General features: G+C 30.0%; 2 protein-coding genes and 1 long non-coding RNA gene across 4 annotated transcripts; 2 read left to right on the top strand and 1 right to left on the bottom strand.

Annotated features, from left to right (window-relative positions):
• Positions 1 to 411: 411 nt before the first annotated feature.
• Positions 412 to 1,402, bottom strand: LOC105776476 (protein GLUTAMINE DUMPER 3). The gene is made up of 2 exons (XM_052633977.1): positions 1,328 to 1,402; positions 412 to 1,192 (listed from the first exon to the last, which is right to left on the bottom strand). Exons 1-2 carry the CDS (start codon positions 1,400 to 1,402, stop codon positions 671 to 673), a joined length of 597 nt encoding a protein of 198 aa, XP_052489937.1. The 3' UTR covers positions 412 to 670.
• A 5,558-nt stretch (positions 1,403 to 6,960) lies between these two features.
• On the top strand, positions 6,961 to 9,753 carry LOC105776657 (uncharacterized). The gene is made up of 3 exons (XR_001128052.2): positions 6,961 to 7,066; positions 7,536 to 7,602; positions 9,419 to 9,753. It is a non-coding gene; the product is annotated as an uncharacterized LOC105776657 (long non-coding RNA).
• A 5,045-nt stretch (positions 9,754 to 14,798) lies between these two features.
• LOC105776694 (transcription initiation factor TFIID subunit 10) lies at positions 14,799 to 16,982 on the top strand. Of its 2 annotated transcripts, XM_012599577.2 has the most exons (6): positions 14,805 to 14,982; positions 15,134 to 15,198; positions 15,761 to 15,823; positions 16,093 to 16,150; positions 16,217 to 16,267; positions 16,653 to 16,982. In XM_012599577.2, exons 1-6 carry the CDS (start codon positions 14,890 to 14,892, stop codon positions 16,731 to 16,733), a joined length of 411 nt encoding a protein of 136 aa, XP_012455031.1. In that variant the 5' UTR covers positions 14,805 to 14,889; the 3' UTR covers positions 16,734 to 16,982. The 2 variants fall into 2 exon arrangements, with proteins under 2 accessions (XP_052489195.1, XP_012455031.1); XM_052633235.1 differs by having other exon boundaries at positions 14,799 to 14,982; positions 16,093 to 16,267.
• The last annotated feature ends 6,661 nt before the right edge of the window (positions 16,983 to 23,643 follow it).

Below are 23,643 nucleotides of genomic sequence, written 5' to 3'. Positions count from 1 at the left end.
GTGGTGACAAAAACAAAACAAAATTATATAATTGGATGATTATTTTATAACTTTTCATAGTTGAGTGACAAAAAAGAAATTTACTAATAATTGAGTGGCTACTAGTGCAATTTACCCTAAAAATATGTATATTTTTGATAATATCTAAAGAAATAAAATTGAAGTAATATTTATAAGCACAAGTTAAAACAGACAAAAAGAAACCGACTAGAAGTTTAATTTAAAGTTACAAATGCAGAAATGCTGGCGTCGAGTCGCCGCGTAAATCAGACAGCTCAGCTGCTTAAGATTTGATACCAATTAAAGATGAGCACATGTCCCCTGATCTCCACGAGACATAGAAAAACTGTGGGCTTCCATTCTAAAGTTTCAACCCTTTCGAGGAATATGTGGTTTGACTTTCAGTATGAATTTATAAATCATAAAACAAAAGGTTGATCTTTTCACCAAGATTGAAAATTTTACAATACAAGAAACTATAACCTGTTTCGTATATGGAATTTGATTGTAATGTAATCAATAGGGATTTGTGACGGAAACTCTTTCACATATCTAATGAACATTCTCAGCAAAAAAATTTTACATTTCCGATTACCAAAAAGGAACAACAAGGCAAAACCCAGAAAACAAAGAAAAGAACAGTAAAATTTTGATATTGGGTTTGTTGCCTCTAATGGCGTTCGTTACCCACTTCTTCTTTCACTTTCTCACCATTTTTAGCTTTCTCAGATCCTTCATTGTCCTCACACTTACCATTTTTATCATCAAAACAGGAAGGTTTAATGGAAATAGGGGTGGCCAAGAACGTAGGTCTCTCCTCACCGGCCATTATCACCAAAATCTTCTCCTCATAAACCTTCACCTGCTCGCTGGAATCACCGTCTTTTTGGCCACTTTCAACATCAGCTCCTTCACCTGTGGTGGTGTCCAAAAGACCACAAAGTCGGAAGTAGGAGCAACCTAAGATCAACAGAGCAAAAGCGATGAGACCGAGAATCGCTGCTAGCCCTCCAAAGAGATACGGTACGGGAGAGTGCCACCATGGAGAGTGTGGTTCCGCCATTGCTGGTGCTGGTGACGACAATGACGGTTTGGTTCCTGTTTGTATTGCTTTAACACTGCTAATAGAGAAGGTGGTGGGATTGCTTTGGGTAGCGAAATAAAATAATATGCCAAAAACAGAAGGTGAGGGCTGTTATTTTATATGCAGGGAAAGTTTTAAAAACAAAAAATGCAATTTCTGCGATTCTGCCTTTTGATCGGAGTCACCGACTTGTCCCTCTTTACCATATTTTCGTTACTTGGTAACCACGGATTCAATTTAAACCGAAGTTAATAACGATGGCGGGGTGCACTCAGCTGTTGGCTGGGGCAGTGACCACGGTGCGTTCTGGTCGGGCATAGATGGCTAGAGTACTTGACCCATTTCTCTTGTGGTTTTTAGTGGAAAATATCGACCTTAAACTCCTTTCTAAAAAAACTAATTGAATAGAAAAGCCAACCTTAAACCCACTAATCAATCGGCCCAAAATTAACCCAAATCCAAAAAAAAAATATTTATACTGTTATTTTGACCCATTTCGATCAATATTGACTTGTACCAGTTCGTACCAACTCGTATTGGTTGATGCAAATGTTTGATATTTTAAACTAATTTTTAAATTTATCTTAAGAACTTTATTTTTTATTATATATAAAATTAAAAGCTATTAAATTAAATTATTGAACCCATTTGATGATTTTAAATTTTATATTTACATGTAAATATATTTATATGGATGTAATTGAGATATATTTGCATGAATATATAATATATAATAATTTAACTTTTGTAAAAATAATAAATAATTTATTAAGAAACTAATAAATCAAAATATGTATATATGAAAAATTAAATGCGTATATAATTTATCATGAAACTAAAATTGAGACTATAAATATATATTTCTGAAATATTTTAAAACATTGATAAATCCAAAACGGTACATCGAAACATGCTGGTATTGGTATGTACTAGTACTAAGACAAAAACAGTACATTCACGAGTACGATATAGACTACCTTGATTTGAATCTGCACAGATTACATTAGTAAAACCTTAAATTTACTACTCAACCAAAGTTTTGTTTTGAATTTTTTATACATTTTATTTTAATTATGAACATGTTATTACCTCCATCAACTATATATATATTATTGACTGAGTTGGTTTTACAAATTAATTTGACACCAACTAAAAGTTGATGACAGCACCGGGATAAACAATTATTATGAATTTAGTATTATTAAATTAATGTATTTACATGTTTAAATTTTGTTTTTCTCACAATTAATTTTTTTTCATTTTAATATTGTACATATTTGATGTGTTATTATTAATTAGTTTCAATTCATTGGTTTCATTATTTATTACATATTATTTTTAAACACATCTCTGTGTTCTAAGTACCTAATTTCCATAAACATTAGCTTGCAATAAAATTTCTACTTGTTATTTAAATGTATTTCCTTTTTCTTAATAGTAAACATGTCGGATCGGCAATTGATTCGATTCAAGTAATCAAATCAAAAATTGATGATTAATAATCCAATTATGATAACTTTCCAATAATTTATTTTTACATTAAGAATAAAAAAAAGATATTGTGTTGATACATATGCAAGTGTGGCAGAGGGGGCTCTTTGGGTACACTTAAAACGCACTAAGCTAAAATTGCCGATGGAAAGAGTGACCACAATCATCCATTTATACTGAAGTACTCAGCCAACAAGCTCTCTGGGCATTCCAGTGCTTTCTTCAGTTGCTTTTTTATATATACATAGGTTTGAGATGGAAAGATACATGCTATAAATCTACAAATCTCATATTAGTGAACAATCAAATTCAGGTATGAAATATGATATTGAGATAGTTTAAGCATCCCAATGCAAGGTTTTATAAAACCAGGCCAAGAGGGATACTTTCATATCAAAAAACAGAATGCTCACTTGGTGAAGGTTATATCAGCCTGGAGCACGCTCTGCCGCCTGTGGATTATAGATAAGATTCCCTTTTTCATCATCTTAAGAGGGCCCAAACAATGATGGTGATTCAATCTGGGGCATACATATAAACGGTAGGAATACCCTTTTTTGAGGTGTGGATCGTGTTTTTGTATATTGATTCCAAAAGGCAAAAGCTGCCTACAGCAGTGTTAGCGATGAATGCATGGATAGAAGAGGGATCTGGAATAGTTGAATGCAGTTATTGATAGCAGGTGATTGGCAGCTTTGTGTTATTTTATGGATGTCAGAGATAGAGAACAGCCTGCGGAATATTGGGATTGTGAAATAGCAGGCAAATTTTGGGTTAGTGGATAAAGAAATAAAATGACAGACAAAAAACAGGGCTTACCGGCACTCCAGACTCCATACTACTACTACTACTGTTCTTCTTCTTTTTTTAATCCCAAGTTCATGCTGTAGTTTTAATTGAAAGCTGGTCTTTTTTAAGTTCTACTTCTACTTCTAAGTATGGAATAGTTCGACATCTACACCTACAAAAATAAGAGAAAGAATGAAAAATTATTACATTTGACCATTATTAATTGATAGCATTTAGCATTTCACATATTTATGGTTTTGTTACTTTAAAAGATGAATGTCCTCCAACCATTTCAAAAAATAAATAAATTAACGGGTAGTTATTATCTTAAAAGAAAAATTTATAAAAACTTAAAGAAATTTTGATGATGAAGCCATTAACAATAAAGAAGTAATTCATTATATGATTTGGATGGAGGGTAGGGTGCAGTACTATGCATTTAGTTTTTTTTTTGTCTCATGCTACAGTGTCGTTATAGTATTTAATCTCACCGTCACTGTTATTTTTATACTAACCCCATATAAACACATCGTCTATCCAAACCCACCCATAATCGAAATCATGATGATGGGATAAAAGGAAATAAGTGTTTTATAATTAAGTAATACGGAAAATTTTGGATTGAGAAAAGGTATAGATTTTTCATTCCATTATCTTATCTTTAACAAATTAAAGGGCATAAAATTGCAAAGAATGTGATGGACTCGGAAACTTTTTTAGAAGAAAACAATCTTTAGAGTAATTTTATTTTATATTTATTTAATTATATGCACCCACATATTGAATTGTAAAAGTCTTATAGAAAAATAAAATTTCAAGATATCGAATGGTTGCTATGTTAGTAATATTTGACTAAGAATGAATAATTGGATACTTCCTAATAATATGACAATAATAATCCACCAAATAGTGAAAGATGAATGAAAGAGTATATCGATGATTGAATTAATTAGGGAAGCCAAAAAAATTTTAAGGGTTGGGATTGAATTATAATTTTATTTTTGTGAAGTTAAAGTTTAATTTTATCTTGTATTAATTTATGATTTTATAATTTTGAAGGATTAAATAGAAATCTTTTCTTTTTTTTAGTGACCAAAATGCAATTTTACCATATATTAACTTTTAATTCTATCATTTGTAAGAGGATTAAAAGATAATTTTTCCATTTCAAAGGGACCAAAGACTTTGTGTAACACCCCTTACCCGTATTCGACACCAGAATAGGGTACGAGGCATTACCAGAACACATACACTTGTAAACGTATTTAACCGAGTTATAAAACTTCATCTAAATTAAAACTTTCAAATTATTAACATGATTTTATAATTCTTCACAATATATCCTCAAAATATTATATTCATAATAAATAAGACCTACGAGACCAGATACATATTCATGCAATTCACAAGTCTTAATAATTCAATGCTTCATTTCCATTTCATTCAATTCACAAATTTCTCATGTTCACAATTCAAATCATTAAGTTCAATACTAATACGTATTTATCATTTAACTCAACATTTATTGATTATACCATTCATTAACACATTTATGAAATTCTCAATTTTTGCAATGAAAATATCACTTTAGCTTATATAACAACATCAATTTAACTTATCATCCTGGTATAAATTCACTACCACTTATCCATTTACTATAATTCTTTTGGGCCCATTTGTCACTTACCATCCTTAATCAAATTAGGGAACGGTTACGGAAAATTGAGTACTTCACTTCCACTTTGCCATAGTATAACTATGGTATTACGTATGATCACTTATCACTTGTCCCTGGTCAGATAAGTGTAGTTAAGCTACCACTTATCACTTGCCACTTGTCACTGATCAGATAAGTGTAGCTAAAGTTACCACTTATCACTTGTCACTTGTCACTGATCAGATAAGTGTAGTTGAAGCTATCACTTATCACTTGTCACTGATCAGATAAGTGTAGCTGAATGTACTACTTATCAAGTCACTGATTAGAAGTACTCAAATCCGGCGTTCCGCTCAATTTGATCATTTATTCGGTTTTCGCATTTTTATTTTATTCTCATTTCAACAATAAATATATTTCATCATACATTATATAATTCATGAAATTAACATTTAATCATTAAATTTCAGCCATATGAACTTACTATTTCATTATCTTTCCACACTCGTTTCCTATGCACATCACACAAGATATAAACATATCATTCAACCATAGTCGCAAGCTAGTGTATTTAAACATAACTCTTTTTGGAACCAACCACATGATAAACCATTTCACTAGAGATTATATAATTTAAACCTTACCACCCTTTTCATGATCACAAGAATATTTCCAATTAGGCACTTACCATTTCAATGCATAACTTATAAATTTAACGTGATATAATCCAACCACTACTTGGCCAAAGCCTAAGCATGTATGCCAAATATGTTAGCCAAATACACATATAGCATAAACATTATAAGCATGGATGAATACAACATTTACTCATGTTTCACACTTACCAACATGTGTTAATTCATTAACCCGTTCATGACATTACTTCATGCCAAATCATATACCGAATATACCATTCACACATACTATGAAATTTTATTTTCACACATGAGCTTAGACCATGACCAATAATGCACAAATATAAGCATCATTTATATTTCATCGTTTATCAATTATAATCAAGCATATGACCAATTATACACAAATCATTCATATATTTCCCAATTTTCCTCCACCTCCTCTCCTTTCCACATCCTTAATGTGTATAACACATTTAAACAACATTATCCATACTATCACTATTTTCCTGTATGTAAATTCAAGTTGTTTGTCTGAGTCAGAGTCACTAATTTATTTATATCTCGAGCTACAGAGCTCCAAATTAAGATCCGTTAATTTTTCCAGAAACTAGACTCACATATATTCTTACCATAAAATTTTCAGAATTTTTGGCTTAGCCAATAACTATAGTTTATTCTTTAAAGTTTCCCCTATTTCACTATTTGACAGTTCCGCCCCTCCTCACTAAAAATTAATTATCTCTTTATATAGAATTTGGATGATGTCTCCGTTTGTTTCTATTGAAAATAGACTCATTAAAGATTTTAAATATATAAATTATAACCCATAATCATTTTTATAAAATTTTTAATGGTTTTTCCAAGTCAGAACAGGGGAACCCGAATTTATTCTGCCTTATCTAACAAAATTTATTATATCTCATGATTTACAATTCCATTTGTAACAGCCCAAAATAGGGCCTAGTCGGAAAGTAGTTTCAAGACCAAAAAAAAAAACTCGAAGTAGAAATATTTAATTTATAATTATTTTAGAGTCTATGATATGTTTGGGTGATGGTGTGCAAATTTTGTTAAGAAATTTTATCGATTAAGTGCCCAATTTTATTATTGGGATCCAATTGTATTAATTGCAAAATATGAGTTCTATAACATAAGTACTTGTTTTAAATGGGGGTTTAAATTAGAGGTCTTTAAATGACAAATAGACCATCATATTTCGTTATGGACAAAACTAGTCATGGAAGGGTAAAAGTTGAAGGTATAGTAAAAAGGGCATTTTTGTCATTTGGGTGTTTTAAGGCATAAAAGACAAAATTGAAACCCAAAAATCTGCTCATTCTCTTCTCCATGCTGCCGAAACTTTCAGCAAGCCATGTCTAGGGTTTCAAGCTTTTTCAAAGTTCAATTGTAAGTGCATTTGAGCCCCGTTTTTAATGTTCTTCGTATTTTTGAGATCCTAGAAGCTTAACCTTTCTATTTTTACTATTTATTTGCATGAAAAATGAAGTTTAAAAATTGACCCATGCTAGATATTTGTGCATTTTGATGTTTAATGATAGAATAAGGGTGCACGAGGTTAGGAGAACGATTTTTGCTAAGTGATTTTCGTTGAAAATGGTTAAAACGGGTTAATTAGTAAAAGTTGTAAATGTTCCTAAAAGTTGTAAATAATAAGAATTTGAGGTTGCTTTAGAAGAGAAAAAGGTTTGGCTGACCTTGAATGTTATGGAAATTGAATAAAAATCATATTACGAGCCTAGGGGCAAAATTGTAATTATGAGAAAGTTTAGGGGCAAAATTGTAAATTTTCTGTAGTATGATTTTTGTATTAAAATGAGTAATGTGAGTGATAATTAAGTGAAATGTGACATTATAGATCAAAGAAATCGAGATTTGGACCAAATACGGGGAAATGTCAATCAAAATAATCGACTCACGTTGAGGTAAGTTCGTACGCGTTAATCATTGTTACAATTATGCTTTTAATGCTTTGTTATTTCATAAATTGTATACACGAGAATACAGTCACGTTTAACGATAAATCGGCTATGTTTAGCACTTAATATGAAATTCGAGATAGCTTCAGCTATTTATGGCACTTAGTGTGCGATTTGGAATAGCTTCGGCTATTTATGACACTTAGTGTGCGAGACTGAGATAGCTTCGGCTATGTAAGGCACTTAGTGTGCGAGATTATGATAGCTTCAGCTATACGATGGCAATTAGTGTATGAAACATTGAGTATTCGATAATGTTACGAGAATGTGTAAGTTCGTATAGTAAGTTTATAAGCAATTAGATGTTAAATTCTAAATGAATGTTAATTATATATATGTTGAAATGGAATATGCAAATATATATATATATATATATATAGCTAAATGCGTTTTAGTTCGGAAAGTAAAAATAGATGTGAATGCGATTTATCGATGTTTAGCACTAAGTGTGCGGGTATGAAATAGCTATGACTATATGAACGGCACTAAGTGTGCGAAATTAAAATAATGATGTTGGATAATGGGCACTAAGTGTGCGAAATTAAAATGATGATGTTGTATAATGGGCACTAAGTGTGCGATACCGAGAGCAACTTGGTTAGATGAGAAAGAGCACTAATTGTGCAACTTCATTATGGCATCGGCCGAGATGAGTTTTGAGTGCCATGTAAGACCACGTCTGGGACATGGCATCGGCACCGATATGTGATCCCATGTGAGACCATATCCGGATATGGCATTGGTGTCCTACCGGTGTACGAGATATCCCAAACATCCCTAATATTACAAGTAGTTCAACGAGAAATTCAAGGAGTATGCTCAAGATAAGTAAGAGTAGGATATGTGAGTATTATGACTAGGCACAGGTATGTATATGAGATTCATAAATAATGTGCTCAGATTATGATGCATTATTGATAAGGATGCAAACAAGTAAGATGTGTCTATGATCACTTGATTGTTGTGTGCCAAGATATAATATGCTTTGGTGTAAGTGTATATAAATGAAAGTGGACACAAAGAATTAATGAATGAGTGAAATTGACCTTAAAACAGTTGTGGGTAGCAGCATTAGTATAACTTTGAAAAATCACAAAAAATGGTGGAAATTGAATTAAAGTCTGGGTGAGATATGAAATTAAATATTAATGAGTCTATTTTTCCATAAAAGAAACAGAGTAAGCAAAAGAAGTGTGAATTATGAGGTATTTGAATTTTAGTGAGACAGGTCGGAATGAGTTTGAATCACTGTTCCAACTTTGAAAAATCAGTAAAAGTTGTACAAAAGTAAATATGGAGTATAATTTATATGTTTGAAATCCTTATTATGTCTATTTTCAAGTGAAATAAACGAGAACATCATATGAATTTTGTACGGGAGAAAATTGATTCGTTGTGAAGAAGTGTCGAATTGTTGGACAAATGAAACAGGGTAAATTTAATGAATAAAGCTGATTAATTGGCTAGACCAAAATTCTTAAATTTTATGGTAAGAAATTATGTGAGTCTAGTTTCAAGGAAAATTTACGGTTCTTCATTTGGAGTTCGTAGCTCGAGAAATAAATAATTTAGTAACATGACTCAAGTAGATGATTAATGTGAATATTAGTAATAAAGTGTAAGCATGTGATATAATGATTATATCATCATAAGAAATTATTGCGAGGATTTGTCCACACAAGTTTAATAGTTTCTTATTATTTTCATATGAACTTACTAAGCATTTATGCTTACTTCCCTACTCTTTTCCTTTGCCTTATAGTATCGCCAAGTTAGCTCGGGAATCGGTGGACGTCGGAGATTTGCTCACACTATCAATTAGAACACTTGGTATATCTAGGTACATAAATTTTTGGGTTACGGCATGTATAGTAGGTTTGGTCGTTTTGTCATATATGTCATATTTCTTATGGCCTAAAATGTTGACCCTTATTTAATAAATGTTCTTTTTGATTAAGGCTATTTGGAGATGGCCAATACGCCTATGATATGGTTATTCATGTATGTGGTAATTGTATAATTGAATGTTGTGGAGGTGGTTTACAAATGATTTCATGAATGACGATGTGTATGGGAATGTGAATGTAAAATTGGATATTCGGATGTCCAATTATAGTGTGATACATGTTGACGAAATTTTATGACACGGTTTTAGATGTTCAAGAAATTTTAAGTCCGGTAACTCCTCGTACCTTGTTCCGGTATTGGATACGGGTAAGGGGTGTTACACCATTACTTACACCGCTTCTTCTATGAGAAACTAGACTCAATAAGATTTAATTCCATATTTTTTCATCCTCTAATTCAATTTACACGATTTATGGTGATTTTTCAAAGTTAACCTACTGCTGTTGTCCAAAACTGTTTTAATGTAAGATGTTGATAATCAAATTTATAACACCCTCTTTTCCTTTCTCTACAATATTTTCTATCAATTCCTCTTGTTTCCCTTCACTAACATATCAAGAACATAGAACCTTATATAATAAAACCCTACATTAACATCAATTTCATACTTTTTCAATAATATTAAACTTAAAAATATATTGGAATCTTGATGTTCTTACCTTGCTCTATTGATTTTAATCTTTAACTTAATTTTCTCTCTCCTTTAGCTTCTATTTCTCGAATCTAACTTGATATTCTAGCTCCCCATAGTCTCCTTAACATTTTTCTCTCCTGGTAGCTATGGAAATTTTTTTGATTTCTAGGTGAAAATGGTAAATTTTTGGTGGAATAACCAAATTGTAAAGAAAGCAAAACTTTCTTTCTTCTCATCTCTTCTCTTCTAACGTGAAATGCATGGGAAAGAAAGATGATTCTTCATCTTTTCTTCCACATATATATACTAAATAAAATAATAATAAAATGATAAAATGTCATTTAAAAATCAAATTAAAATATTAATAAACTAATATTTATTTATTTATTTATTCTAAAATATCTCCAACATCATCATTATTTTCTAGATTTCTCTTTCTTCTAATTGACCATTTTGCCCTTTAGATCTTTTAAAATTCCATCCTTGAGTCATCACTTAATTTGGTAAAATTATGATTTAGTCCTTCATAATTCTTCATCTATTCAATTTGGTCTCAATTCATCCATTTTCCTTAGTTTCTAGATTATTCCACCCTTAAAATATTTACACTATTGGTCCTTCAAAATTTTCATATTTACACTTAAACCCTCAAATTTTGAGTATTTACTCTTGGATAACAAAACTTTTCTCACTTTTACAATTTAATCCTTTCTTTAATTAATATGTCATAATATACTTTCCAATGTTGTCATAACTCAAAATTCTCCTTTTGTCACTTTATTTCCTTACTATATCAAAGATAATATCTTCTTGTAAAAATTTTCGGGTATTACACTTTGCCTGCTACCCTAAAATGGTTGAAATTAAATATTTTGTTATATTAATATACTAAAGTTATAAAGGATAATTCTCAAAATTATAAATTTTGGTTCAACATGTAATTTTATATATAAACTTTGATTTTATATTTTTGTATATATGGAATTTTGATTTCATCCAATTCTCATAATTATTAACAAAATTATTGATATAGCATCATTTCATGTATATATTATATAAAATAATTATATTTATTTAATATAAAAATAAACTAATGTATTTATTTCTTTCTTTCAATATGTATAATTTATCGAATTTAAGTTTCATATATGTATTTGAACCACAATAAAAGTTTCATATGTATAATTACACCAAAATATAAAAATACCACAATAAAAGTTTCATGCGTATAATTGCACCAAATTAAAGTTCATATATCAAGATAAAAGCATCATTTCGATAACTCATAATTTACTTAATCATGGAGTCAGTTCACAAGTATGATGATTAAAAATTACTTATTGCATACTCTTTACAAAAACAATTCATACATCTGTTTTGCCCAATGACCTCGTCGTGTGTGTGTTACCGTCATATGATATCCTTAATTCCTTTGAGTTAAATCCGCTCACTCAATACAATCCAATTTTATCTAATTGTCACCATTTTATCTTCTAAACGATTACTATGGTCACTACCAACAAATAACTATGATAAATTGTTTGTTGAATAACTACTTGTGGCCACGTTACATATTTATCAATCCACACAATGTCAATAAGAGGATATCGTTAACTCTTGAATCGATCTATCAATTCCATTGTTTCTAGTAAAGTCAAGCCATACACAAGTCATGTACCCAACATACCGATTATGGGCTTAATCATTTTTATAGCATAAACCTCCACTTATATTGAAGCACATGAATTACATACGCATGGTCAATGACTAACTCATGATTTAGGTAAATCACAACATCAACTTCACAAGAGAATTAATTCACAAATGGATTCAGAAATAATTCAAATTGGGTTCAATCCAATGTATCATTCTTCCAATGAATACATTTATGTCTCTACCCATGGAGCCAACTGCTCCGATAACCAAGACGAGTCATCTTTCCAATTGAAATTGTAAACGACATAATAATATTCTAAGTATTTGAATCAAATGCTTACTTTGATTTTTTTACGGGATTACAGAATCGTTTAGATTATCTACTAAAGTAAGTTGTCTTTCTCGCAATTTAAATATTCTTACGATGCCACTTATCATCAGTTTAAACTTAGACAAACAATGAGCTAATATTCATTTGTCACAATTTCGCTATGCATACAAAGTATGAAAGACAGAAGCATAAAAGACATAATAATAAAATGTGAAATTAACTTTATTTATTTATCGTTCAAATACATAGAAAACAGTTACACGTTTACTACAATATGAACACATTTCCCAATACTCATCACATACATCAATCACAACATAAAGCATTTATTGCAAAATATCACAAGCTTGAGTATAATCACTTACACTTGGAACTCAGGGTAGAACTTAGGGTAGATGATCAAACTAACCTAAGTTCCCATTTAACTCTTTGAATTGTGCATAAAAGTAGCACACCAGATCACTCACCCTGTCGTTTCCAATCGAGCACCGAAAGCTTAAACAAGCTTTTCTTTTCCTTTTGCCTTGCTCGCAGAGACTTTCGATTGATTCGACACTTTGCATACATATTAAACACATTGCAAACTTATCATTTACAACCTTAATTACATTCAAATAGCAACAAAATCGCTGATCTAAACTCTCATTTCTTAATATCGAATTCTAACTCGTTTTAGCGAAATAAAAGATTTTATCACTCAATTTTCATTTTGTAATCCTCAACCATGTTTCTAAATATCCTAAATATCATTAAGTATCATATTATTATAGATATAAACTATCAAAATCAACTAATTTCTTGGATCGACTTTTCCGAAAATTGAGCTTACATGAATGTTCAAAGAGGAAAACTCTCAATTCCTTAAAATTATTTAACGATCTATAAAATTGAGTTTATAAACATTCTAATTAGCTCAAAATTATTTGGAAATCAATTTAAAACAACAAGTTAACTTAATATTTCGAGTTTCACCATTTTAAGCCAATTTTCGGTTTGAATGTTTTAGATCTATGTAATTCTCAACATAATCAATTAAATCTCAATTATAAAAATAAAAGCTTAGTTTTATAATTAGAAACCAGAACCTTACCTTAATTTAAGGAAATTGACGAGTTGTAGATCTAATTCAGTGAAAAATGTTTGAAGAGATTTGAAGAAATTGATGGAGAAAACATGAATGTTCTTTGAAATTGAAATATAATTTGGTGTTAGGTTTGTTTAGTCAAATTGAGAGAAAAACTTTGATTTAGCTTTTAGAAAAGTTTTAAATGGATGATGAAAAAGAGAGGGAAGAGACAACTGATGTTTAAATAGGCAAGGGAGGAAAATTAGATTTTAAAATTTAGAAATTTTGTCTTTTAAAACTTTCGCTTTCACCATTTTCAAATCGATATTTATTTTAAATTGAGTAATATTTTCTTAATTATTTTCAAATATGGTTTCGTTTTGAAAATTCATTTAAAAAATTAATAATCGAACATTTAATTCTAATTTCCCAACCTAGACTTTTAGACTCGATAATTATTTTAATACTATATTTTACCTAATTTAGGTATTCGAATCATATATCTGTTCCACTAATATGATTTTTGGATGTGACAAGTATGATTTTTAAGAAGTTAGGAGAATGTGAAAGTATATTACTCTAAAAAGCTAGCTCGATTGCCATGTAATCTTTGAGTTTAAGAAGTTAGGGGAATGTGGGAATATGTTACTCTTAGAAGCTAGCTTGTGTACAAAATGAGAGAGGAGAATCTTCTTTTATATAGGCAAACCCTTCTGATTTAACGGTTACAATAAAATTAAATGGACGGCCTAGATTGCATTTTAGGCTCTTTACATCTAACTCTTTAAAGGCTATACAAGGGTGAATGCTTCTAGAGCTTTTAGAATCTTCCACACGGTTCTGTAAGGATCCAGTCTCTTCTTTGGACATCTAAAATCTTTCAAGACGTTCCAGCAACCTCGTGACTTGGTTTTCTTATGTTCACTCCATTCCGAACTTGTTTTCGTGTTTTAGGTAGCTTTGCTCATGGGCGAATCGTAACACAAGATTGCCCTTGTTATTCGAACCTATGACGTGTGTTTTTAAGATGAATACCCGATGTCAATAGGCCAAGAGTCAAGATTTTAATGATTATCACGTTATTGATGAGTTATTTTCAAGGTTTTAATAACTATACATAAGATTAAACTGGTCAAATTATTGGCTCTTGGTTCGACTACTAGTCCAATAATAATTAATTAATTAATTAAAAAATTCATAAAAATAATAAAATATTAAATTTTTTATAAAATTGGTTCACCCAATTCAATCATTGTTTTTTTCTTCTTGTTTTTAATTTGTTATCGATTTAAAGTAATTTCCAATACAATTGGTTCAACATCTTTATTCTGATCAGACTCCAAATTTAATCGATTCTACCAACTAATTTAATCCGATTCAAATTCTAAGTAATTCACACTAAAAACATTACTTTCTACTTTTACCAATTTTAGTATTAAATAATAAATTGGTTGAAGTTAATATTGCCCCGACTTGTGAACGATTTTATCGGATATTACCTGGTGGGATGATTAGGCGTACAGTTTATTACTATTATTATTATTATACACATGAGGCGGCCGTAGAAAATAGGTTCGGTTCATTAATCATTAACATAAACAAGAGAGCGCACAGTTGGGAAAACGAAGGAAAGAGAGAATGAACCACAACCCGCAATCCAGCGATGGGAAGCACGATGATGACTCTGCTCTCTCCGATTTCCTTGCCTCTCTTATGGATTATGCTCCCACTGTACTCTCTTTTCCCTTTTACACCCTCTTCTTTTTGCTTTTTCTTCAAGAACAAATCAATCATCCTTTTATGGAGCAAATTCCTGTAAACTGTTTTTTTTTTCTATGTTTCTAATGATTCCTCCACCTGTATTCCGGTTGATTTGTGGCAGATACCTGACGAATTGGTGGAACATTACTTAGCCAAGAGCGGATTTCAATGTCCCGATGTTCGATTGTAGGTATTTCTCCCCCTTTTTTTAAATAAAAAAAATCCTTTCAGTATCCTTTTATCCTCTGTTTGGATGCCCAAGCGGAAATTTGTCAAAAAAAATTCCTTTGTCGGTTTAAGATGATACTGTTTGAAATCTTTCATCCTACTTTACACAACTAGCTGTGCCTAGGGTTACTTATCTTTCTTTTAGTTATTCCTAGGGTTCCGGAAAGATTGAATCTTTAAACTTAATTAACGTTTCCCTGCATATGTGTTGAACAAAATTTAATTACTATTTCCATCGTGACAAAAATGAGACGTTCTATTTATTTATTGTACTCAACAAAAATGGAACCCAAAAAATGAGAAAGGACTTTTGCCTCTTATATGCTAGCTAGTTTATGTGTGAGTCATTTTACATGCTTTTCTATGTTAATAAAAGCGGGATGGGGTCTTGGGCAGAAGATTTCCTTTAAATTTACCCTTTTTTCTTTAAACAATCTTTTAGAGTAGAAAAGGTGTTCACATTGTTGGTATTTTGTTTCCTTTATGTTTGGTCCTGTTTGATTTTGTTGGGCGTTTGCAGAATAAGGCTCGTCGCTGTTGCCACTCAGAAGTTCGTTGCGGAAGTTGCAAGTGATGCACTTCAGTATGACACCAAAAACTTATAACTTATGTCCTTTTTTGTTTCCCTTTAAAGTAGGAATAAGAAAATGTTTGAAATTTGTTGATGTTATATAAGTTGGATATAAGACTTTGAGGATAGGGCTAAGTTTTTACGTTCCTAATTTATGTGGATTTATCTATGATTTCTTTAGGTGCTAGGGAAATATTAAATAAATAACCTTTTGAGTACTTTCAGCCTAGATTTGCTCATGCCTAAGTAAGTTTGCTTATAACATTTTACTATTTATGTAGGCATTGCAAGGCAAGGCAAGCTGCAGTCGTCAAAGACAAAAGGGAGAAGCAGCAAAAGGTGATCTATTTATGTTTGCTTAGTTTCCTGATCTCTTTTGGCTTGTCTGACCCTCTTTTGGAACAGGATAAGCGCCTAATCTTGACAATGGACGATCTTTCAAAGTCATTGCGCGAGGTAGGCATTGAAATATCTACATTGCCACTCTTTCTATATTTCAGTACATGTTTTAGTATCTGTGACCAAATAGCATCTATTTACGTTTATCTTATATAGTTGATTGCTTGAGGTTTAGGCTTTTATTTGTTGTCAAAATTATGATGAGACATGGGTTATATCTGCTTAGGCGTACACAGAATATTCTACTAATTAAATGGGTTAATTTCCTTTGGGAAACATATCGGTATGTCGAGTCAATTTGTATTTTGCTTGAGAAGCCCTTTGATGAATGGTCATACGTTTTCCCATTTTTTATGTCCCAAGTGAAAAGAGAGTTGTTTTTTTTCTTAGCATTTTCATTGGTGTCTTAGAAGTAATTGCTTACTGGTGTTTGAATGAGCAGTATGGGGTGAATGTGAAGCACCAGGAGTATTTTGCCGATAGCCCGTCAACCGGTATCGATCCCGCTTCTAGAGAGGAATAGTTGGGCCATGTTATTTACATGTTTGTATTTAGTTGATCTACATTTTTTTGCATATCTATGAGATGTTATGGTAGTGCTACCATAACATGCTGTTCACTTTTCTTCACATAATATTTTTCTCCCTCTTGAATTTTAAAAGATGATTAGCTGGCAAAACGAGTCCTGATCTGGAATCTTGTTTATGTCATGGGCGTCCAAATATATGTACCTGATTGGATAAATAATTTGAAAATCAAATTGAATTTTGAAGTCGAATTCTTATAAACATACTAAAACTCGTTACCTATGAAAGTAATAAATAACAAATCCTTTTAAGTTACTTAAAGAAGTGTTAATTATGAATATAAATCTATGAAAAATATACAAAAAATGATGGTATAATATATTTAATGGTAAAACATGATTTTGTGCAATTTTAATAACATCATTAATATAATTATATTTTTCATAAAAAAGTATTATCTATAACAAAAGTTAGTTTACTAAAATATATACTTAGGTTCTTAAAATCATAAACCCTAAAGACTAATATAGTATAATTAATTTTTTACCTGCACGAGCTTTTGTATATATAAATTATATTACATCCCAATATATAAGGTAATAATATTTTATCAAGATTTAAGAAATCATTGCACTAATATATGTATTGCCCATTTTTCGAAAATTTATTTATGAGATTAGCAAAGTAAAACTTAGATGAATACACTGTAAAACTTGGCTAACATTTACCATTAATTCTTTCCATGCTATTCATATTAGCATTTTTTTTTTGAAAAAATCATAGTTATTTGAAGCCGAATCACTCTAACTTTAAGAATATGGAGAAGGCGGATCCGAATCTCCGATTTACTGGGTGGAAGATGTCCCTCCAGAAATAGAGTATCTTATAACAGCAGTTAGAAATAGATGCCAAAGAAGGTAAGAAGTAATCGTGTTGCTGAGACCGGAGCAACAAAAGTAAGTGAAAACTTTGAAGGCAACCAGTTTACCGAAGGGGAAAAGTTTTCACCGGGAAAGGTTAAGGGTTTAGGTGGATATTTTAGGAGTTTTTTCTGTTTGATCATTTCTTTTTCTTTTACTTGTTAATTATGAAGCACGCTTAGGTTAGGTTTAGGCTTTTAATTACCCACAAGGCACTGCCCAAATCTATGGCTGTACTGTAATGTCTTTAATCTATTCCGGCATTTATATTTTCAAGAAAAAGAAAAATGCAAATTATTATTACTTTTCAATTCACTGAACTAAAACTATTAGAAAGATCAACTTATATATAATTAAAATTACTATTTATCATTACTCTTTTCAAACATCCAATACTTTTATCCCTAAATTATATTGTTTAGATTAAATAGGTTTTATCATCCCAAACATAAAGTTATTATGATTTTATAAAATATATATTTTTTGGCATTTGTTTTTGTTAGAATTGCAAATTCACACCCACTTAAATCACTACACATGTACAACCTGCTGACTGATTCAGTAAACATTCTTTACCAATAGACCAAATGTTGGGGTTCTAGTTTTTCTACTTATGTTTAGCTTACCATTGTATTTTTTTGGGGGGTCAAAGTTGGTATCTATATTCAACTTTCGTTACACGAACTCGAACTTGGAGCAATAAATGTTAACTTTTTTTTATGTGGGCCAATACAAATATTAGAAATCTAATAAAAAATTTGGTTTTTTAGTATTTTCTTATTTTTATGAAATATTTTCAATTATATATTTTTTAAATTTTAATATATTTTATATTTTATTTCAATTTTTATAATTTTTGGCTGATTAATATCATTATGACATTACCGTTAACACCATGAAAAAGTTAGACGACATGAAAAAGTTAACACCATTGTGCTAAATATCATTTTGTGTAGCGGAAGTCAACACAGATACCAATTTGATTAAAAAACATAAGAATCGAAATGAACATTGAATTCGAACATATGTGTCTAAAAGTATAGTTACCTTATATTTTGATATAGTTTTTGGAAAAGTGGCTTAGACTGTTTGCACAACAAAATTTTAAAATCTTTCTAAAAATTGAGCCCTTTTGTTATTTATGACAATAAAATTTATCAAATTTAGCACTTGCGGTATTTGTTTAGCAGGACTCGTCGATTCTTGACTTTTAATCAACATGGTCTTCTTCGCTATTCTTAAACCATCAATTATTTAAAAAGTGGGTTAGACAATGAAAAATTTAATTTTTCAATGAAGAAAGTTAATTCTGTATGAGTAAAAAAACTAAAAGTCAAACTCGAGCTATCACAAAAAAAAAATACTCACTAAATTTCAAGAGACTAACTATACTCAATGATGTTTGTATTTGCCTTAACTCATAGTCGCCATTTTCAGAAAATAAAATAAAATAAAAGCCACAAGAATTCTATTAGAATAAGGAAAGACAAAATAATAATATTATAATAAAAAAACAGACACCGACTAGGCGATTGTATAATGGGTGATGCACACTAGGCATCCTAGGCCTCTTTCCAATTAAATAATCAATTTTTATTCTCAGAATATTATTTATTTAATTAAACTATTTTCTCAGCCTAAGTCTAATGTAATGACAACTTTAGACTTCAATAAAAATAAAAAAGTTGAGAAATTGACATGTGTCTTTAAATTATATAAATAAATAGGATGCGAATTGCAAAATTAAAAATTTTCTAAAACATAATGAACTCAGAAACTCTAACAAAAACTAGAGTTTGCTTGTAAAATACTATGAAACTAGACTGAAGTAATTGTAAAAATGTGAATGATGGGAGGCTAGGCCTTGGCCATGAGGTCGAACCTTGAGTAGAGTTATCCATAATGAAAAATTTTCAATTTCATACCCATTTCTTTGTTAAAAATTTAATTAAATATTTTATAATTAAAATTAAATTCGAGTGGGATGAAATAATTCCTAAACATGAAATTTGTGTCCCACCCTGATCTAAGTCCGACCGAATCAGGTGAGCCGCTACCGCATGGACATGTCTAATCTTGTGGATTAGCTCTCGCTAACCAAGCAAGGTCTTTCTAAGTCGATGCTCGTTTGTTTTAATTTTCTTTGCTTTTGAATTTAAAATATAAATTATATTAGGCTTTATTTATAAAAGTGGTCTTCAACTATATTTTATTCCTTAATTTTTTATTATCAAAAGTGATATTTAAATTTTTAATTTTATTCAAAAATAATATTAATTAATAAAAAATAGCATGTGACTCGCTCTTCACATCATTTTTGAATAAAATAGGTAAAATTAATAGTTTAAGTATTTCCTAATAAAAAAAAGCCTTTATGTTATTATTTATATATATTATTTTTCTAAGTATTGAATGATTCTAAGTAAGAATTGAACATACGAAAGTCACCTTAGTAGGTAGACTTAAATGTGAAGGAAGTTGTGGCCGAAAATGTACCAACTCACCTTCTTGGAATTTGGTTTTATTATTTGCAGTACTCCGCTCTTTGAAGTTTTGCTATAATACTTTGACTTTCTTCTTTGGCTAAACTCTATAGTTCGATTCTTTATTTTGGTCATTTAGAATAAAATTTTTGCGATTTGATTATTTAATTTTTAGGATATTTTTATTTTAGTCACTCAAATGTTAAATATCTAATGACGGTTAACTGTACACGTCACATCATATTTACACTTTCATCTTGACCGCTTAATTTTTTTGGCCACCCAAAAAATAATTTTTTAAAGTATTGGTTGGGGTAACAAAAATCAAGAATTAAAACGAAAAAATGATATCTACGAAACTTAAAATTTTTTGATTATATAATCTCAAATCTTTCATACTAAGTTAAAAGTAAATTAAAAATTACATGTAATTAATTAAATTAATTGTTTTTTTCATTCGGTAAAGAAGTGATGAAAAATTATAAGTTTTGTTTGGAATGGAATATGAAATTGACTACAAGGATTTCTGTTAAAATTGGGTTTCATAGACAACTATTGAAGAATAAAGACAATAACTTTCATTGATAATTTTTTAAAATAATCTCAAAACATCAAAATAAATTGTTAGACAATTTTTATCCATTGAAATGTCAACCGATTTGCTAGTATAAATTTAAATTTTAATATTTAAAAATTTATATTTCAGAACCCGAATTTAAAATTTTAGGCGATGGAATAATAAACAAGTAGAATTTGAAAATTTTTGTAGGCTTTTTTAGTTTCTCTCACTTTTTCACTTTAATCCATGATTTTTTTTTACTCCAATCAATACTTAAAAAATATATTTTTTGGGTGACCAAAATGAAAGCGACCTAAAAATTAGGTGAAAAATAAAAGTGCAAGCATGATGTGACATGTATAGTTAACAGTCATTAGTGATTTAATGCTTGAGTGATTAAAATGAAAGCACCCTAAAAGTTGGGTGACCAAATTGCAAGGATTTCATTTTGAGTGACCAAAATGAAAACTCCTTAAAATTTAGGTGACCAGCTAGATAGTTTACCCTTCCTTTTACTTCTCCAATTCCTCGGATTCAAAGTCTATGCCAAATTCTAATTTCCAATTCGTGGTTCAAAATTCCCACCCATACCACAAGTCTAGTTGTCTCATCGACAATGAAAATAAAAGCAATAGAAAGTAATATATATATATATATATATATATATATATATATATATATATATATCGCATACTATTTGAAAAAAATAAGTTTTTAATATTGATAATCTATAACAATATATTAAAACATAATTTTAGTTTTAGTCTTTAAAATATGCTAAAAATATATATATATATATATATATATATATGCATCATGCTTTTTTTTCATTTTATAACAATGGTTAATTCTCAATTTTGGTCCTTCTAATATGCTTAAAATTGAGATTTAATTTTTAACATAAATCGATTTTTATATTTGTATAATGTTATTGATTAATTCAAATAGTTAATATAATAAAATTTCAATTATAATGTTACATGGTTTTATATAATTTGAAAACGAATTTTTAAATCCAAAAAGTAGATGGATTACATTATTGAAAATAAAAGTAGGATGGCTAAATTTCAAATATACAAAGTGCAAAGACTAAGAGTCATGGTTGTTTGAACTAGACCAGATTGGCCGGGATATTGGTCCGGAGAGAAGCATCAAATCAATTGAGCCGTAAACTGGTATGAACTGATTGAACGAGGCTAAAAATGAATTGAGCCGAATTTTTTTTAATGATTTTTATTGATTTATTTAATTAAATTGTACAAACTAATGACATGACCAATATTTCAACAGTCTGATTCTAAAAACCTTACTTAGAATATATTCTAATATTTAAATTTTCACTCTATAATTTGAAATAAATAATCAATATGAAGCATGGATAAATTATATTAGTAAGGAATAAAAAAAGGAAATTACTTCATCAAAACAAGGAGCTAAAATTTAAAATATAAACCATCGCTTTAAGCATTGCCTTTTTCAAATTTTTTAAAAGTAGCAATTAATTATATAACTAAATTAATTAAATTAATTAGGAACACGTAATTTTTCTAAGATAAAAAATTAAATCTTAATATTCAAAATCCAAAAATCTAGACAATAAGGCATCATCAGCTTTAAAGTACCTTTTTATTATGAGAAGGGATTGTATGAAACAGTAAATATTTCACGTCATCTCTATCTCTGTTTTTAATAGGAGAATGACAAATTGGATTTTTCTTCTTGATTTTCAATTTTTTTTCCTCCTCAAAAAATTCAAATCCAGCTAAAAACACTAAAAATCAGAAGGAAAAATCTGATTTATCATTCTCCTATTGAAAAAGGATAAGATCAGATGATATAGAATCACAATTTCATACAATCCTTCCTCTTTTTTAATAGGTTGAGTTAAAAAAAAAAGGAAAAAAGTACAATTTTAATAGGAAAAGTGACACCAAGTCATACAATTTTATGTTTGGGATTTATGGTTTTTCCTTTTAAAAGAAAATAAAATTGGGCTCTAAGATTCGAGAAGTAAGATACTTGATTACTCATATATGTGTAAATATATTCTTATATCCCCATTTGGGATAAGACGCATGACAAGTTTGGGAGAGGTCATCATCATCAAGTTGAGATAACACTGGCGTGAACTCATTTTTTTGGAAGAATTATTTGGAGAACGGATGACTCGGTTTTAATTGGGAATATGAAATAGTTTGATCATCAAACATCACGTGTACTCAACTGGTCTATTCTATCAGAGTTAGAAAGGGTGATAAGATTAACCTTATCACAAGCATCCTCATCTCATTAAAGACATTCTCACATATTTTGTAATGATGGTTGGATGACAAATCTAACACATTAACACCACATTGCATGAGATCTTCACCTAAAAATGTCAAAAACAATGAAAAGGGGATCAACCCTTCAAGAATACGAAGCTTCTATTTTCTCAAGATTTTCCGAATCCTCCACCTTCAAATTCCACTATCATTCTCTATTAACTTCAACTCCCCACCCCAACCGAATAAATCGAACTTCTCAATAACCCCTCTTCACTCCCCTACATCCTTCTCCGGTTAAGTCCTAAATCAACATATATCCATTTCAAAGTCCTTGTCCATTTTATGACATTTCAGCTTCCCAACGAATTTTCCTGGAAAGTATGTTATTATGAATGATGTTAACTTTGAAAATGATTGATGTTCAGTATAATTAAACGTATGGCATATAAATATATATAAGTTTTAAATATTAAAATATATTCTTAAATTTATTAAGTAGGGAAAAAATCATCCATTTGAGGGTTTTCACTTTGATGTTTTGTCTGAACTGAATGACAGAGATTGTATATTAATTTGATTTGTTTTCTTAGAGCATAAGAAGCCATATTCTGGCTTTGAATTGGTCAAGGTAAACGTTGTTCTGACAGAAGGCAAAAATGTTATACTAATACTAGTCA

This window comes from Gossypium raimondii, chromosome 7, assembly GCF_025698545.1.
Source record: "Gossypium raimondii isolate GPD5lz chromosome 7, ASM2569854v1, whole genome shotgun sequence".
NCBI lineage: Eukaryota > Viridiplantae > Streptophyta > Magnoliopsida > Malvales > Malvaceae > Gossypium > Gossypium raimondii.
Note: the sequence above shows the minus strand (reverse complement) of the source record. Positions and strands in the feature narration are given on the sequence as shown.